At 25.5% G+C, this 19,423-nt stretch overlaps 1 protein-coding gene and 1 long non-coding RNA gene across 6 annotated transcripts; one reads left to right on the forward strand and one right to left on the reverse strand.

Moving 5' to 3' along the window:
- Window positions 1–1,870: 1,870 nt before the first annotated feature.
- LOC126551661 (uncharacterized) lies at window positions 1,871–7,367 on the reverse strand. Of its 2 annotated transcripts, none has more exons than XR_007605559.1 (2): window positions 7,273–7,367; window positions 1,871–1,971 (listed from the first exon to the last, which is right to left on the reverse strand). It is a non-coding gene; the product is annotated as an uncharacterized LOC126551661 (long non-coding RNA). The 2 variants fall into 2 exon arrangements; XR_007605558.1 differs by having other exon boundaries at window positions 7,261–7,362.
- On the forward strand, window positions 6,739–19,386 carry LOC114121948 (serine/threonine-protein kinase nekl-3-like). Of its 4 annotated transcripts, none has more exons than XR_007605553.1 (5): window positions 6,739–7,494; window positions 12,509–12,728; window positions 15,225–15,469; window positions 15,553–17,738; window positions 18,856–18,891. XR_007605553.1 is itself a non-coding variant. In XM_050205599.1 (5 exons), exons 1-5 carry the CDS (start codon window positions 7,294–7,296, stop codon window positions 18,526–18,528), a joined length of 786 nt encoding a protein of 261 aa, XP_050061556.1. In that variant the 5' UTR covers window positions 6,745–7,293; the 3' UTR covers window positions 18,529–18,666. The 4 variants fall into 4 exon arrangements, 3 of the variants coding, with proteins under 3 accessions (XP_050061556.1, XP_027840267.1, XP_027840266.1); XM_050205599.1 differs by lacking the exon at window positions 18,856–18,891 and adding an exon at window positions 18,523–18,666 and having other exon boundaries at window positions 6,745–7,494; window positions 17,625–17,738; XM_027984466.2 differs by lacking the exon at window positions 18,856–18,891 and adding an exon at window positions 18,520–18,635 and having other exon boundaries at window positions 6,745–7,494; window positions 17,625–17,738.
- Window positions 19,387–19,423: the final 37 nt, after the last annotated feature.

A 19,423-nucleotide genomic window follows, 5' to 3' on the forward strand; every position in this document is an offset into this window, starting at 1 on the left:
TACTTGTTTATCAACATACAGTGAAACCTCTCAATAGTAGATTCCTATTTTAATCCTAATTTAAAAATAATGATAAAACTATGACAGAAAATATTCAACTTAACTAAGCTAACTTATTTTTCCCCATCAAGTAAAATTTAAGTATACACCTATTTATTTCTTATATATTTTTTTAAATGCAGTTAAATTTTTTATTATTATACATATATTATTATGTATATTGTTAAAAAATTTAAATATAAAAACACTATAATTAAATTTAATATGGTACCTATTTTTTCCTTTTAAACATTTATTCTTTATAAAATTTAAAAAATTATTCTCTTTGAATAGTGAACACTCCAAATTGCTAACAAAATTACAGTGACCGAGAGTGTCCACTATTTAGAAGTTTCACTGTAATTAATTGAGACTGAGGCTCGGAAATCTTTTTTCATATTTATAGAATAATATAATATTCTTTGATTTTGGTGAAGTTAAGGAACAAAATGTATTAGTTAAATATATAATAATAAATGATAAAGCTAATGTATTGAATAGATTAGATTAAGTACAAGTATATTCAATATAAATTATATTATAATTTATAACTTTATAAGCTATGTTAAATTTAGCAACATCTGCATTCTGCAACATCTTATACATATTATGTATATAGCTAATTAACAGTATTTTAATGTATAACATGAAGTTATGATTATTTTAATAACTCAGGGAACCTGCTCTTTTGTATAAGTATCTAGGTATGTGTGTGTACTTTTTGAGTGAGTACTCAAGTCACTATAATGGTTTGTATTCATTTGAGTAATTGAGTACCATAATAAATAGTATCCATTACATGTAAATATTAACAATTCTGAGTAAACACTGATACTCTATTTAATAAGTTAATTTATTATAAAGGTTTTATTGATATTAGTACTTATTTATTTTACTGTTTGTAAATAAAAGAAATACTTCCATTAATTTTTCCAAAAACATCACATTTATTTTAATAGTTAATAATATAATTTATTTATATTATTGTTACTTATTTACTTTTGAATTGATAAAAATTTAATGTAAAACAAATACTTTAGTGGAATAAATAATTTAATAGGTAATAGCATAAAATTAATCATTAATTTTGAATTGTGTACAAATAGTATAGTAATATATCTATAAATGTCAATAAGTCTCAATTAAGTTTACTTAACATGGCTGCGATTAAATCCTAAAAACATGTATTTAATATAAAGTTAGAGCTGATCTACTATTAACTATTAATAATAAGTTTTATTCTCACATGTATCTGTAGTCAATACCTGCTAGTCCAGTGAAATATACAGACCGATACTTGATAAAATAAAACGATATTTTCACTCATTGTCTAGTTAATATACACATAATTAGTAACAGCTTATTCACATGCAGAGAGTGGTCACCCCTAATATAAATCATTAGCACTGATAAAAGGGACAATAAGTACTATAGGTTATGAGATATTTACAAGTATTCATAATATTAAGACATAGAACATGTGACTAGTTTTTATAATTTATGCAGTTAAAAATATGGTCAAAAATAGGATATTCTATTAAAAAGAAGAATAGTTATTGGAATCCACTAATACTTGAAAAAATTGCTTGCCACTCAATTGCTAGTGTAATCGTGTTGCCTTTTTTGACAGTATGAGTACAATGTGCATTTATGAATCAGTTTTCTTTTTTTGCCTCACATTCTTTGTGTAAGTAAGTACCTACTTATTACAATATCATTTAAACTTATACGCTTACAGCACAATCTATAGACAGCTGCGAGTCAGGTTTTAGGTAAAATACAGTACACACACACACACACATAATATTATATATGTATAATATTTAATATAACTTTTTATGTATGAATATAATATATTAAACACAATTGTATTGTACATGCAGTATTTGATCAAAATCTTGAATACATTGATCTCAATAGCCTTTCAAATATCTGAAAGACAACAATAGTGTAATTTTAATAATTGCATTTGATGAATGATATCATTATCTTGCAATAGTAATTTAAGTGTAGAGATCATTTAAATAGTAACATAATACAAGCTATAAGCTCTTTATTGATATTACAAAGTGATGTGCAACTGATAAAGTTCAATGTATCTACTTAAATAAACTGAGAATTGATCAATTACATAAAAAAAAAAAATAGTTTTGCTATTAGTTATATAAAATGAGTACATAGTTACAAGAATAGTAAATATCAGTTATTGAACATTTTAAATATATTCAATTGTTTTACAAAACGAAGTTTGTGAAAGTGTTAATTGGGATATTTCTAAATGGATTGGTTGGTAATTATTAAATAATTTTTAAGGGACAATAACTTATAATAATGTAAAAGTAATACTTTATAATGTTTGTAGGAATTTTAACAATAATTTTTTAAATGGTTCTTTTTTACTTAAATTAATATAGATATAAAAATTCCTTCTATAATATCTACATATGAGAATTTTTATTACTCTATAAAGTAAAAGTAATACTTAATATTAAAAATAAATAATTCAACTTGATTTATTTTAGTATCAAATGGAAAAATACAAGAGCCTGCTGCATTAAAGGATTTTCATGTTACATTTTCTACTGATACAGATTAATGAAATATTCAATAAGAATATGAAGATAATGCCCAAGAGTATAGTAAAAAACATGTTTTTTATTCTGTGGTTGATAGTATTATAATTAACATAAAACATGAATTACGAAACATTTAACTGGCCATATCAATTGATAACTTCATTAAGGTAAAATGTTGTAAATCAGTATAAGGTAAACTATTAAAATATAGGTAATCGTGTAATACTATTATTAATATTATTATTATTAGTCAGATTTTGTTTTCTTACGTTTTCAGGTTTTATTAAGTATTGACAAAATTGAATTAAAATCCAAAATTTTGGTTGCGATAAATTGTTATAAATTATGATTGTCAATTATAAAAGATCATCAAGAAAATTTAAAGTGGCTAAAAAGTATTATCCAAAAATCTGTTTTCTCAGATTTATATAAAATGCTACATTTAGCACTTTCAGTCCAAGAAATTCTGCTTCTTATGAAAGAATATTTTCAGCAATGTTTAAAATTAATACTTATTTAAATCTTTTAACTTACACTTATATTTTAAGAAAATTAAACTTTAATTTACATCAAAAGTAAATAATATTCAAAGTGTTCCAGTTGGTCATTTTCTAAGGAGTAGGAACTAGGCAAATCATGTGGCAGGTATATCTGTTTCATGTCAATGAAACACTAGCGTGTGAAATAAATGAATATTAGTGTGTGCGCGCATACACCATAACGTGTAATAATTACACGTAATTATTACTGTAATCATTTAATGTTTACTACAATGTCACTTTTTTAATATTTGTTTTTACAAACAATTCATTTCACACACATTCATAGGTGTCCGGAGGGGGGGGGGGCAAGCTGCGGCATTTGCCCCTCCCTGGTTTTTCAAAAATATGTTTTAAATTGAATGTTTTAAGATAAATTACTATTTATTTTATTAAAAATCCTAAAATTTTAATTTTTAAAGTTAAAATTATTAAAATATAATAGTTAATGATAATCATATGTCAATAAAATTTTAAACTCTTACATAATCGTTAAAATATTTTGTGATGGTGTAGTAATTATTTTATTGACTATTATTATTTATTTATTAATAATTTAATTTTTAATATTTTGCATTATTTATCATAATATTTTTGGGTATATTTTTCTTGGAGATTTTCATTCCGATTACCTATATTGTAATTAACGGTCACACCTCATGTCGACTAACGATTGCTATAATGAAAGTCATTATCTCACATTATCCAGTGTTTATTTGATCAAAATTATTTTTGGTTATTAGTCACTTACGACCTATTAACCCCACCTAATATAATTATTTCAAATTAAAGACTCCTAAGTTCTGGCCCGACAGGAGCCATCGGACCGATAACTATCAAATGTGTTTTAGTCTTACACACATTTTACATCGACCGTTCTTTCGATATTTAATGTGGTGTTTATTTACACTTAATATTATAAAACATTAAAACTTTGTGTACTTTTTTATGATTCATCTAATTGCTATAGGACATGTGTTGAAAAATTGCTCGCCTGTTTAAAATTCTATATCATTGTATAATTTGAGTTTTACAAGAATGTCTACATTTCGTTTCGTATTTGCTGCCATACGCCCATACCGTGTTTTTGAACTGTGGGATAACCAAGGATTGAATTAAAGAAAACTAAGCGCATGTCATAATCAGTAAGTGATTTTTACAGTTTTATATGTCAAGTATATTATTTTTTAACACACATACAATTCACACTAAAATCTAAAGATAGGCTTTAAGTTGAAGAAAAAGAATAATAATAATTCGTTATATATAAATAATAATATTATTAAAACATTATGGATTATTATTATTTACATTAAACTTTTTTAATCTTTAAACCGTTACTTATTTTATCTTTTTTGTTTTGAAGTTACTTTATACTTTGATTTGAAATAACTTTATAAAAGAGTTTTTTATATTTAAAGCTTGGTTTTCACGGTATCTTAAAACTGTTAATAGTAAATACACAAACCAGGAGAGATTTATTAAGGTTTAACTTGGTGCGACATATATATAAGTATTAATTCGTTATTAGTTAATATTTTCATTATTTTGTTAAGTAGACTCGGGTCATAATTATGACACAGTATACATAATGAATTATTATGGAATAATTGTACTTGAAATCTCCATAATTCCTCTAGATAACTACCTCCCTCCTATTTATATCAATGTTAACTTGCAGTTTATAAGCCAAATTAGTTATTTTCTTGCTAATGGCTAATTAGTTGCAGTACCTATAAATTATTTTGTAGTTAAAATATCATTAATATTCTAAAGCATAAGTATTTAGATTTGAAAATTAAATACAAGGTTTGCTTCATAGCTAAAGAAAAAACATTGTAGGTAATTTCATGTATATTTTTTATAGCTTTATAAGCGTTTGAAGTTTAAATTTTGATAAAAATAAATATTCATGTGCGAAACAAATAACGATTTCTCATCAAATGATTGACTTAATTTAAAAAATTTAAAAACGAATAATCATAGACTCAGTATTCAGTATTAATGTTTATATTATTATTTCCTGTATTTAGTTATATATTAATATAAAAAGTAAATAAATAAAGTAAATTAGTAAATTTACTCTTATTACGCTATTTATTAACATTGTTTACATTATTGTCGATAACGAATTTTATGTTGGTTCAAAAAGCTTGAAAATGTAATAAAAAACTAATAAATTGTTATTATATAGCTATTTAAAAATATTAAAGATACATAAAGACACCATGATTTTTATTTATAAGTAAATCGATAAAATCACAAATAATTTAGTAGCTTAAAAATTATAAAATGTTCAATTTTTATAGACAATGATTGCAATTATAATACGAGTATAAGGTTCATCATAAGTAGGTAGTTTATACAGTAACTATAAGTCTAAAAATATACATCCCATTTTCTTTTTATAAATTGATATTTTAAGTTGAAATTTGGTAATTGAAATTAAATAGGCATTTATCGATGAATAACGATTTTAGGTATTTTATATACGCATGGTATACAAAAATATAATAGTGTATATTGTATAAACGAATATAGTGTTATATTGAAAAATAATTTAAACCTATACTGTATTACATGTTGTAAAATAAATTGATTTATCAATCATAATCATTTAATAAAATGCATGCAATACTTTTAAAAGTATTAGTTTTTGTATAATCAATTTTCGAGTTTACACGAATAACAATAATATTATGTTGTATTACAAGTTTTGTTATAAAACTACTCACACATTATAATCTTAATTAGATGATAAATTTGTCGATTAAGAATATACGTTTGGGGTTTTTGAACGATATAGTTCTAAGTTTAATATCTGGAAAAAGGCATACAGGCATATTAATATATCTAATTGTGGCACATAGGTACCTAGGATTTTGGCACTCTAGTGCAATACGGTTCTTTTCTTATCTCATTTCATATCGATGCTAACGGACCGTCTTCCACCGACTGAAATACTACCATAAATTACTCAATGACAAGGTACACTCGACGCCTACTTTTTACAGCAGAGCGCGGTTACCTAATTTACCCCTTTTTTTTAAATTTAATAGTATACTTACCTATTTTACAAAGTGGTCAAAGTGCTCTGATACGGTTGAAAACAATACCCCCAATAACGTAATACATAAATAAACTTATTATAATATTGTATTATAAAACACGCAATCTATTGAAATCCATCTTGTACGGTATTATAACAAAAACATATTATATATATTATATAAATTTCAGAACCGTATTTTTATACAGTAGAAAAATTTCAAGCATTTAGGAATAAGAATAGGAATTGCGTCACCCGTCAGTTTGCGATAAATTCGTTGGACTTTAATACCACGGCAGTGTCGCCTCTATACGTCGTTATACAGTGTAAATTAATGGATAAGTAAAACACCGCCGGTCGGACGGACTTTACGCCGGTCGTGCAGTTTATCGAAGGCGGTGACAATATTTATTTACGTCTGTATTATTATCATTAATGTCATTATTATCATCATCCAACCGACGGCGCGGGGGGGGTAGGTACTTGCTATATCATATAATAATATATACGTACGCGGATTAGGTACCAGGTACGTCGTACGTACAGGCCACGACAACTATTGAAGTAGCTGTCGTACTGCGACGTTACAGGACATATTATTATTATATAGGTACCTAACGATATGACGAACGCTCTAAACAGTCTAAACGATAATTATTGCATTATTATTATTTATCATTATTATTATATATTGACATTGCGGCGGCGTGAAAAATGTGTAGTCGCCGTATCGTGCGATTAGTATACGTGCGGTATTGCTAGTCGGGTTATCGGTCCACACGTAATTTCTCCACACGGCGTTCACAGTCGTGTTGTACCTACCGACGACGTTTTTGGCCCGGACCATCGGATAATATTTTATTAGATACACATATTATATTGTCACAGTCGATCGCCGCGATTCTCGAGAGATGCGCGAGGACGTGCGCGCGCGTGAATTTTAAAATAATAATGTTATTATTGCCGTTTATTATAACGATATCATCGCTTTACGTTTCGATTGTACGTGTTGCGTAGTAATTATTATTTTATTATTATATTATTACGTATTACGTACCGATTTAATTACCGTATAATATTATTCGTCATCATGACCACCGATGACGAGCGACAGTCGTGCAGGCGAGTGATTTTCGACCGGGTGTTGGGCAAAGGGACGTTCAGCACGGTGTACAAAGCGCTGGTTCAGCCGGACAACGAGCACATAGCCCTGAAAATCGTGCACTTGCGGAACATTGTCAACGACCTCAAAACCGTGCAGGATTGCGTGAACGAAATCAGCATCCTGAAGGTCGGTATACCATAATGTCATGTTCATCTATATAATATAGGTACTCAAATTTATATAAATTTTGTATAATAATATAATATAGTAATAAATAAAAGCGAATACATAAGGGTAATTAATACTTAACTATAAATTCTGGCACACGCGTGTACGCGTCATTAATAATTAACATAATAATATGTTCGTGCGTGTTTGTGGTGTTGTTTATAACCGCGGTAAAGGTCTGATATATTACCTACAGATACCTAGGTATTGGCTACATAATCTTGTCGCATACATACACGATGGCGGCGAGTACTTTAAGATACAGGAATTAAATTGTTTTTAGTTTTTATATTTATTATATTAAATTAATTTTTTTTATGAAAACAGCATGTTGACGTTTATTTTTCACTAATTTAATCTTCTACTCGATGCCCTATAAAATTTAAATTTAATTTAAACGCAAGTTTGAGAGCTGTATGAACCAATACAGGGCGTAACAGACATAGCTGGTATAGTTAAAAAGTAAATGTTCCTGTTCTGATCAATAATCTATTTTCGTTAATACATGGTAATTAAATTTAAAATATATATATATATTATTTAAGAATACAAGTTATTACACAGTTGATATGAACTTCAGAACTTGATTACATTAATTACTGTGTCTCTTTTGGTCCTGTTACACTCTGCGTCATGAATATTTTTTACACTCATTAGTCAGTACCTATAGGTTAATTTACGCAGTTCATGCGTTACAGTGTTATGAGTGTTAGTTTTTAAAAATATCGTACCTAGTTTGCTAGTTACCTATAAAATATATTATAGATTGAAGTAATAAAAATTACGCTTAATATTATTTTCGTATTATTACGTATATTATTTCTTGTTTTCATTCGAAATAGTCATCATGCGATAAGACTTAAACATTTTACTAGCACGTCCAATCTGTTTGTAATGTCTTTTAAATTACACGTGTGGCATATATTATATAATCAAAATAATTATTATAGCAGTAGATGTGTATTAAAAAAAAAAAGTTTACTTTAAAATAAATAATTTTTAAGTCGTTATACCTTATGCGAGCTTGATTGGCCTGTTGGTATATGCCAGAGTGAATAATAGGTACTTATGCATATTTCGTTTTAGTTTTTTTAAATCGTAGTGTTTTAAATTTTAATTAGTTTTAAATATTTATACCAACGGAAATTAATATTGTAACTAATATAAATGATCAATCGATGAAGTATCAAAGTATTACGTATTTATGTATATAGATATATACTGTACAGATATTAAATAGGAATAATATTATAGTGTTATGACTGGTAACTAATGCACTTTTACTGTATTATATCACCTAGCTGCCTACTCGACATGCTTGTTTATTAGTTATTACTTATATATTCTATTTAATTTAATTCTACATTTGTCTAATCTGATAATAAACTTCTTCGTAAAATTTGAATATAAGCTTCCACATTTTTGGACGACTGTTCGACACAAATAATTTATATTTAAAACAGTTTAAACCTAATAACATTGGAAGTTACTTAAATCGACATAAAAATATGTACTCCAACATAACTTAACTTTTTGTCCACTAGTTAAAAAATGAATTAGGACTTAACATTTGAGATTCTTACGATATATACATACTTTAAATATTAAATTAATATCGGTTTTTTGCGCATAAAATATATACATTTGATTTAAATAATACTCAATGTATGATGTATGTCATGTATGTAGTACAAGTCTAATCCAATTTGTAATTGAATTCAGTAGAATATATTATACATAATTTATAATATACACGATAATTATAATTATTTTATAATTTATATATGTACATATGTAAAAATGTTTTACTTATATATCACTTATTAAGTACTAATTATAATGGTAATTCAGATTACATTTTATGTGGATTATTTATTCCGAAAGCTTAAACACTTCACATAGTTATACTGTCTTATTTTTTCAAAGTTAGGTATCTGATATTGTATTGTTATTTGTAATTGATATCATTTTATTTTTCTTCTTTTTTTTTTTACTGTTTTTTAATTTTATGTTCTTATTTATTTTTTATATAATATGTGTTTGTTTAAAATATTTTTATAACTTCAATTATTTTGAATATATTAGGATAATCATGATAAGAATTTGAGTTGAATTCAGAATGAAAGTTTTCACCTACATTTGTAGTAAGACTTTTATCAGAATTAGACATTAGCACTAGCCCAAACCTAGGGGCAAACGTCATATTATCATCTATTTAATATTAGTCACTAAATAATCACAAAGTACGTTTATTTTATTATTTTCTGATTTTTCAGTCATGAAACTTCCTACAAAACATATTGGTGTAATTTTATTTGTGTAGGAATTTACATATGTAACTACTTACCTGCTATGTTTTGCGTAGGAACTTATCAAGCCTCATAAATTTTTGTTCACCAGTTTCAATAATGTGCTTTTAGTTTTCATATTAGAGTGAATTGATTTATTAAGTTATAACCAAATTTTAAGGTAAGAACATTATGTCATTATCTATGTGTTCTCTTGTTGATTTTTTACGATTTTTTAATTTTTAAGCGAATTATAACTGTATAAGTATGAAAAATATTTATAACAGTGTAAAGTAAAGGTGTAAGTTAAATAAAGATGTTCAGGAGGGGGTCGCAAAAAAAGCCCAGGAATAAATTTAATTGAAAAAATACAATTATAGAATAGGATAACTTAAGATAGGTAAGAATTAATGGATGGACGCAGTCAATTTGACGCAACTATATTTCAAGTTATTTTGGCGGATTTTTTTAGTTTGTGCACATTATTATTAACGATATAGAGGTATACCTAAGGTTGAAAAACTCTGAATACATCAAGTTTATTTTTATTGCCGTTTGTAAAATGCTTATCAGAAACTCAGAAACATCATAATACGCATTACGCATTTCACAATATTGTCATTTGTCACCTTTATTACAAATAATATAATTAATATAATAATATACAATACCGAGTATTTACCAAGAGTTTTACAAATCTAACGAATAAAAATATAGTAATAAAATTGGAGAATATTAAAAGTAAACGAGGTCTACTTGTTTTAGTCGATTTCTTTCCAAATAAAACCGAAAAAGCGGAGAAAAAATATTATGAAGATGCCTGTACGAGCACATAGCTACAATGCAAAGTAAATACCTTGCATTATAATTTATAAGTTATTTTATCGAATACACATTGATTCTATATATCGATGAAATTATAATATTAACAACATAACCATTAATCATGTATCAATTACCTAAAACGAATATTAAAGTGAAAAAAAAACAATCAATAAAACGAAAGAATATGCCGTAACAGTTATTACAATAATATAAACTATATTGAGATTAACTACTTCTAAAATGTAATTAATATGAAATTATTAATTTAAATTAATTTTTAATAGATTATAAATTATTGCGTTGTAATAATATTTATGTATTTTTAATCTTATCCCAGTCAATATACTATTTTAATTTTACGCTTCGAATTGGCATGCGTTGAAATGTATAGTTGGCACTTTGGCAGTTGGATTAAATTAACACACATAAAAAAGTCATAGGTACGCGTTCAATTGTCTTATTGTGTTTAACAGCGTGACAAATCGTGGTACATACTTTATTATACTGATATAAATATATTTTTTAAGTTGTTCAATACATAAGTTCCAACTATTTAACATTTTGCTTTAATTATACACAATATTTTACCACTAAGTCTAGTATAAGTACTTATTATTATAATATAATATGTACTATAGCCACTATAGCCTGTAGGTAGTAGGTACCTACATTAAACTTATAAATTATGTATGATAATTGATAATATATCTAAATTCTAAATGCTGTTTCATTTAGAACGCTGGATTTAATCTTGTTATTACTTTATTAGAATTTTTTTTTTTTTTTTAACAAAAAAGGGATATGAACTTATATTATCCATTTTCCGATTTATTTAATGAGTAATACCTATAATTAACAATAACGCTACGCTAGAAAACTTCAGTCTGTTTTTTATTGTTATTGTGCGAACAATTTGCTGGTCAACTTCTTTCATGAAATGATGACCAAAACTGGCCTCTCTGATTTAATTCCACTAGATTCCTTTCTTTAGACTTACATCAAAGCTCATGGCTATGAAAACAAATTGAAAAATTGAAGGAAGAAAATCTTTGCTTCATTGGTGAACTAAACCCGGATATTTATTAGCGAATGAGGCCATGAGGGTCTCATAACAAGTGTAGTTGCAGATGTTTTACTCTGTACATAAATCAAAAAATGCAGAATGTAAAATATAACACGTTCATATCATATTTCTGTTCTATATGATTTGTTCTAAATTTATTAATAATAAAATTAAATCCGACGTTCTTAATGGAACACCTTGTACATTAATATTAATGTTGATTTCGAACACATTTACATAAAATAGGTATTTTTAAAAATTAATACTCGTATTAAAAATTTTTTTAAATAATATTAAATATTATCTACAAGAAAAGAAAAACAATTAGGAATATTTTCATTGCTTTGCAAATTGAAGTAGTAATTTATTAATTATTATATCATAGTTTTTTTTCTGTTAAATATATGTAAATAATAATTTTTTTACATTCATACCTTATGTCCTCGTCTCACAAAATGTGTCCTTATAATAGATATACACGTTCCTCAAGTTTCTCTGTATGACTGTATATAGATTACCTTTTAACCAGCTATCAGCTATACACAGTTATATAACTATAATATTCCATACAGTTAAAAAAAAAAATTTATTTCTAAATTTCTAAAGTACTAACGTCACTATTTTTGATTCCTTGGTATTTTATCATGAAATTTAATTATTCATTTTTTTTTTTCAAAAATATTTACATAAATTGTAAAACAGAGTATCAAAAATCATAAGCGATAATGAATTTACTATTAAAATAAAAAAAATATTTCTAATGTGTAAAATATTAAATTATTTATGTTATTAATAGAAACTGAATCATTCAAATATAATACGATGTTTCTGGTGGGATTTTTCGGATTTTGAATTGAAAATTGGCTTGGAACTTGCAACTGGTGGAGATTTAAGACGGATCATTCAAGAACATTATGATGAGTTTAGTCTAATTAAAGAACCAATCATTTGGTCCTGTGCCGTCCAATTATCCAGTGCACTTTATCACATGCATACATCAAGAATCATGCACCGAGGTATAAAATATTTTATTTAAATTTTTTTAATGAACATTTTTAAAAATCATTTCCCTAAAGCAGTCGTTAACTACATTGGTATATACATTGGTAGACACTAAAAAAACCCATTGTTTTAGCGGTGTCCTAAGAAAGAAAGGGTGAATCATTTTTGGCCCCATTATAACAATGTTTTTATTTTTTTTATCCTATTCATATTTATTAGTGAAATATAAAAATTAAAAATACAAGTCAATTTGTATTAATTACTTTTTTGAAATATTAAAAATTTTTCAGTTTTGAACATATTTGGGTCCCAGACTCCCAGGGCAGTATCAAATGTTTGCCTGTTTGCCACTGCCTACCATCTATTTATGCTAACAAATAATTTTCAATTTAATTTATTTAAAAAAACCAATAGTTTTTATTATTATACCTTCATTACATGTACCATGTCTAATAGTACTGGTATATAGTCGTACAGATAAAATAAAGCTAAATGTAACTTTAATTCAAAGCCCACGAACAGTGTTATCTATTATTGCTGTATGAAGATATTCAAATATGTAAATAATAATTACCTAAAATATGTCCAAACTCTTTGAACACAATTAACACAAGGTACCTATAACAAAAATTATTATTTAAAAATGAAACTTGTTCTAAATTTAGACGTCCAGATGATTTGACATTCAAATGTAAAATTACATTTATAAGGATAAACCAGAAAATACAAATAATTATTTTCTTATAATTACTATTATAATTATTATTAATTATTATTATAGCAAGTGTTTCTATTTATGTCGCGTAAAATCTTGAATCATTATCGGATAATAGTTATGTTTATAGTTATAATACGACGTAAACCGTTTATATACAATACACAATATAAACTAATGGTTGCTTGTAATAATATTTAGTAATAAATAATAATTAAAAGTTATTTATATTTATGTCTTAATAGGTATTACGATTATGACGTCAACTACTGCGATGCTAATACGATAAATAGACATTTCCAATAACAATAATTTTATAGTTAATAATTTAATTGAAAATAATAAATTAAGTTCACAAAATATATTATATAATCTTTTTCTCTATGTTATTCATTTTTCATTATCTACAATTATTTGAATAAACAGGCAGTATTGAACATAAACGCCAAGCCTGGTCTATATCCTAAGATTAAATCTATTATGTTCTGCACATTTTTTTTTGTTTATAGGTAATAATATAATTTAAATTTTAAAACAAAATTAAAATTTCTGTACATACTTACCAATTGTATTTAAGAGGGTTCAGCCGGTCCAGGACCTCGGGGCATTATTGCCGTGCACTGTCATTTTGGTAGTTAAGGTACGAGTGCCACTGAGTCACAGTTTCTATTTCCGACATTTTAAAATATTAAAATATTTTACACTATATGAATAGGTATATAATTCATTTTATAATATAAATATTATTCTATAATTGATACATTTTTAAGAATTTTGTTGTTTAATTGTTCAGTTTTCGTTCATTTGAAAAATATCATACATTTATATCTATTATCTACCTTTTCGTAGCACTTTTCATTTATCTAAAAATAGTTTCTAACCACTTTTTTGTTTACTGAACAATGAACATGACGAATTAATAATAAACAGTAGCTAGTGGATGATAATAATTAAGCAATGTAATTGTTTAAATTAGCATTTAATAATTAGTATTAGGTATACCTTGTTAAATATTGGATTTATATTATTATTATTCAATTTAGATTCGATTATTTTTAGTTCTAACATAATTATATCTACGTAAATGTATCGTATGAATGTCCAGGTTGAACGGTATTTACCTACAATCAATCATGAAGTACAGAATTGATGTCTGCACGTCGTATACTAGCGGTACGTCCACTAATAAAGACACATTTATTTTTTTCGATTTCTCTTATTGATAAATAATTTTGATTTAAATTCAATACTTTTAAAATAATTCATACTGGCTAACTATGTATGTATTTAAAAAAGTATTCATCGTCCCATGAAATCCAAAATAAATTATTAAGTAAAACGAAAACCATATTCACTGCACTATTACACACATGACATGCCTATGATGCTCGTAGAGTCGTAGTCTTACTACACTTAAATTTCTGTAAATTCAAAATATCAATTATAAGTTTATATTATGTTAATTCAAATTTTATTTAATATTATACTAACTTATAATCTATATAAATACATATCTATAACATTGACAATTTGAACATTGAACATCATTTTAATTAAAATAGTAATTTTTAGGTAATACATTTTTAGGTTAATTTTTAAGTAGTAATTTTTCATAGTAATTTAAATTTTAATTGCTGTTAAAAAGTCAAATTATTGGTGTATATAGTATTTTTTTAATCTGTAGATTCTATTATTGTCGCTTAATATCATTATTACTTTTTTAATATAAGAAACCATTTATAATTGTACATATAATATAAGTACTATACCACCATGATAAATTATTCGTATGCAGACATCAAGCCGGCTAACATTTTCGTATACGGACTGAAAGAAGAAAAGAATTCGCTTTATGAACGGTGGAAAGAAGTGAAAATTAAGCTTGGTGACTTTGGATTCAGCAAAGACATAACGAACGGTGTAGACATGACCTGTCGATCGGTGTTAGGCTCTCCGTTGTACATGAGCCCTGAGAGGATGTTACACCAAAAGTATTACTTTGATAGCGATGTATGGTCAATGGCTTGTGTCATATACGAGGTATGTTACACTATAATAATTTATCGTACCCTGATTATTGATTAATGTTTAAAATTTAAAAACACCATACTTGATACTTCTAGAGTTCTAGACACACCTATACAAATTTAGAAACTAATGCAATTTATAATTATGAAGGTAACAATTTATTGAATTGTATGTAGTTACTTATAAAGGCTAAAACTGTGTATTTTATTATTAAAATAATTTTAATGTTTAATTAATGTATGAGGCTTGAGGAGCTTGGACAGTTGGGCATAACCTGGATTTAAAAGTCAGAGGCTATAGACGCTAGTCTTAGAAAATTAAAATTCAAAATAAGCTAGTCAAAAAACCCTCTTCGCAATTAAAAAATATATCTCAAAATCAAATGTAAACAACAGAATAATCATAATTATATATTTTTTATTTTATACTTTAGAGGTGAGTATATTTTTAATACTTTATAATTATACCTAGATGTGGTTTGATTATTGTAAAACGTTTTTTTTTTAAATATCATTATAATAATTAGTTCTATTGTTTTATTTATGTGAGCATAGCTGAAATATAGAAGGTGATCTACAAAATGTATTATGAGATAATATGGTTGACCTTATTAATTATTTACGCATTATACAACGTCTGTGATTATGCGAGCCATATAATACTATTTTAGCGATAGTGGTGATACTAATACTATTACATATATTATAAACTAGTGGTATGAATAATAATATAATTGAGATTTTAACAAACTTGATAAAATTTTGAATTTCAAATACATTTAAAAAATAATTGTGCCTTTGTATTTTAATAATTATATATACATACAGATATGACTATATGAGAACAACTTATGTAGGTTAGTATTTTCTATTAATTTTTCGAGAATTTTGACTAAGAAAATAATTTTTTGTTCATTTATAGATGAAAAAAAATGAAAATGTCTATATAAATATAATTAAAAAAGCGTCAATGTTTAGAAAATTCCACTACATGTAGAAAATGAAACAAACTTTTGTAGCAAATTTCAAGTGTTTTAGATTATGTTTTTGTACCTACAATAAAAAAAAATTGTTTGTTTTTTCTGATTATTTCGAAAAATACTACGAGTTTTTAATTTTGACTACAATAAAGTACCTACAAATTGATATTAGAAACCATTACTGATAATACACACAAACATAAATAAATAATAAAAATAAATACACATTGTAAAATCAATAGGTGCATAAATCATTCCGCTAAGAAGTAAGAATTTGAAATATGTTATCACTGATCAGTATAGTTAAAGGAAATTAAATGATAAGTTATACCTATATTTACTTACGAAGTACAAATAAGCAGCTATTTTAAACTTAGTAACTCTTTTTGCAAATTATTAATGAGACAATATGACCGAATCGTAAAGTAAAATATAATATTATAATATAATACAATGTCTTTTCATATAGGTACCTATAACCTATATAGGTACCTTATAGTTGTATTATATTATGTAGATTGTAGGACGTAGGTACATTATTAAACTTTAAATTTTCAAACAAATGTTTGTAATATTATTTTTTATTTACGATTAAATTTTCAAAATTTTTAAACTATTGAGCTAGACATGACATTTTTTTCTTTTTTTTTTATACAAATATCGATAAAACATTATTAGCTGGGTCAAAATTCTTGAAAATTTAATATAAGATCTAAGATATGAGTATAATTAGTTGTTCCTACATACATATAAAAATATTAAAAATAAATTATCAATGGGAGCTTAAAATTTTTATGTATATTTTATTGTTATGAATTTAACTATACGCAATGACATTTTTTTATTTTTTTTATTGTTTTACGGTATTTACAGAAAGACGTAATTAAATTATGAATTATATAAGTTGCTATACTATATTATAAATATATGTAATTATAATAATTAAATACTAATTATATATTTAATAGTTAATAGAATATTTTCTGAAAAATCTGTATAAATAACCTATTTTACTATTTATCTTAGTCATGGCCGACTAATTTTCATTCAAAAGTATTCACCCCTGCTAACGGTATATAGTACTCACTATGCAGTACTAATTAAATAATTTGGTACAGTTTCTTTTAAAACTGTATTTAATTAATATGATTTATAAAGTCATCATTCACTTTGGCAGTTTTGTTTTAGTTGGTAGCACTTCAAGCACCATTTCATTTGAATACCTTAGATATGAACTTGATGACCAAACGAATAATAAATGGATTCTACCCACCTATACCTTCAGATATCTATTCCATAAAGGTCAGTATTTTGTGTTTATATTCCATATTGATATACTTAATCGTCGGTACTTTATGACCGATTTGTAGTCGAGTCTCGATAACTCGAATTTCAAGCGAGGTAAAAATTAATTCGACTTATGTATTTTCGATTTACAAATATTGTATTGAGTGCATAGGAATCCCAAAGCGACAAAAAAAAATTTTGAGTTCGAGACTTGACTGTATTTACAATAATTTAGACCAGAGATCAGAAATTTTAAAAACGATGTGGGCTACATTTTTTCCAGTTTTTCAGAGGGTCGCATCTAATATTAGAATTTATGTCATTAAAATACTATTTTAATATGGTATACTAACATTAATAATATATTAGTATCAATTCATATTATGAGTTTCATTATTGAGTTTTCCTTATTAACTAATTTTTTTATAAAATATATTAATTGGAGAAAATTTAAAAAATAATAATTTATCATTATAATAGCTTTAAATAAAAACAAATAATTCTCGAGTAAATAAGTATACAAAATTATAGTTTTTAGAACGAGATTATATATTTTCTAATAATTTGTTATTTATGTTGACTTCCATAATATGAAAGTATAGAACTAATTATATTCTGGAGACTGATAATCGTCAAAAAACGTGCATACCAATGTTTGTCTCTTTATTGGGGAAATGTTTATTTTATTTTTTTGATATTTTACATATGAAAATATTTTCTGACAAATATAAGTGCTATAAAATGTAGCAATCATTATTTTAGCAAAATATTTTATACTTTTAAAAATCTATTTCAGAAGACTTGAATAAAGTATTTAATGGTTTAAACTTCAGATAAACTAAGCCATGATTGGGTTAAGGATATTTATAAGACAAATACAGCTTGATTTTAAACTATGATATACGATTGTATAGTAATCAAATATTTGTATACTTTTTTCATTAGTACAAATAAAAAAGAAAATTGATACATATATAAGTATATATTTTTATGTCGAATGAATATTGTAATGTACCTTATTATTGATTATTATTTATTAGTTTATTTCTATTGTTTATGAAACGAGTTTTAAATACTATATATGCTGGCGTCAACACGATTATCAAATGTTTTATATTTTACACACACACAGATTACAAAATTCATAGATAGCTGCATAATAGTTGACCACAAGTTCAGGCCGAATATATCACAGATCCTGAGAGTAACACGGAGAGGATTGGCCGAATCTCGGAACACCACACTTTCATCGTAAGGTTATGATGAAGCTATGTTTATATGAAATAACATAATAGTATTATTATAGTCTTGATTCTAGATTATTATAATAACAAACTTTTCGAATAGTATCTTCCAGTTAGAATATACTATTTAAAAACAGTTTCTAAGAGGTTAACATTTTAAACCAGCAAATACTTTTGACAGAGTAAATGCATGCACTATAGAATCTAGAAGAGATTTTTTTGTACAATTACCAATTAGTTAATTTTTTATTATATATTTTATTTATTTTTTATACATCTTTATTAGGGCTAAACAATAAATGTACAACAATTGATTGACGATTTTTCTTTTTACATAATCAAGAATGAAAACGGTTACTAAAATTTGTATAAGCATTTCATTTAACATATTCAATATTTTTTTTTTTTTTGTATTTATATATAAATACAATACATACGATAGTATTATCAGCACTC

The sequence above is a fragment of the Aphis gossypii genome, chromosome X (assembly GCF_020184175.1).
Source record: "Aphis gossypii isolate Hap1 chromosome X, ASM2018417v2, whole genome shotgun sequence".
In the NCBI taxonomy this organism is placed as follows: domain Eukaryota; kingdom Metazoa; phylum Arthropoda; class Insecta; order Hemiptera; family Aphididae; genus Aphis; species Aphis gossypii.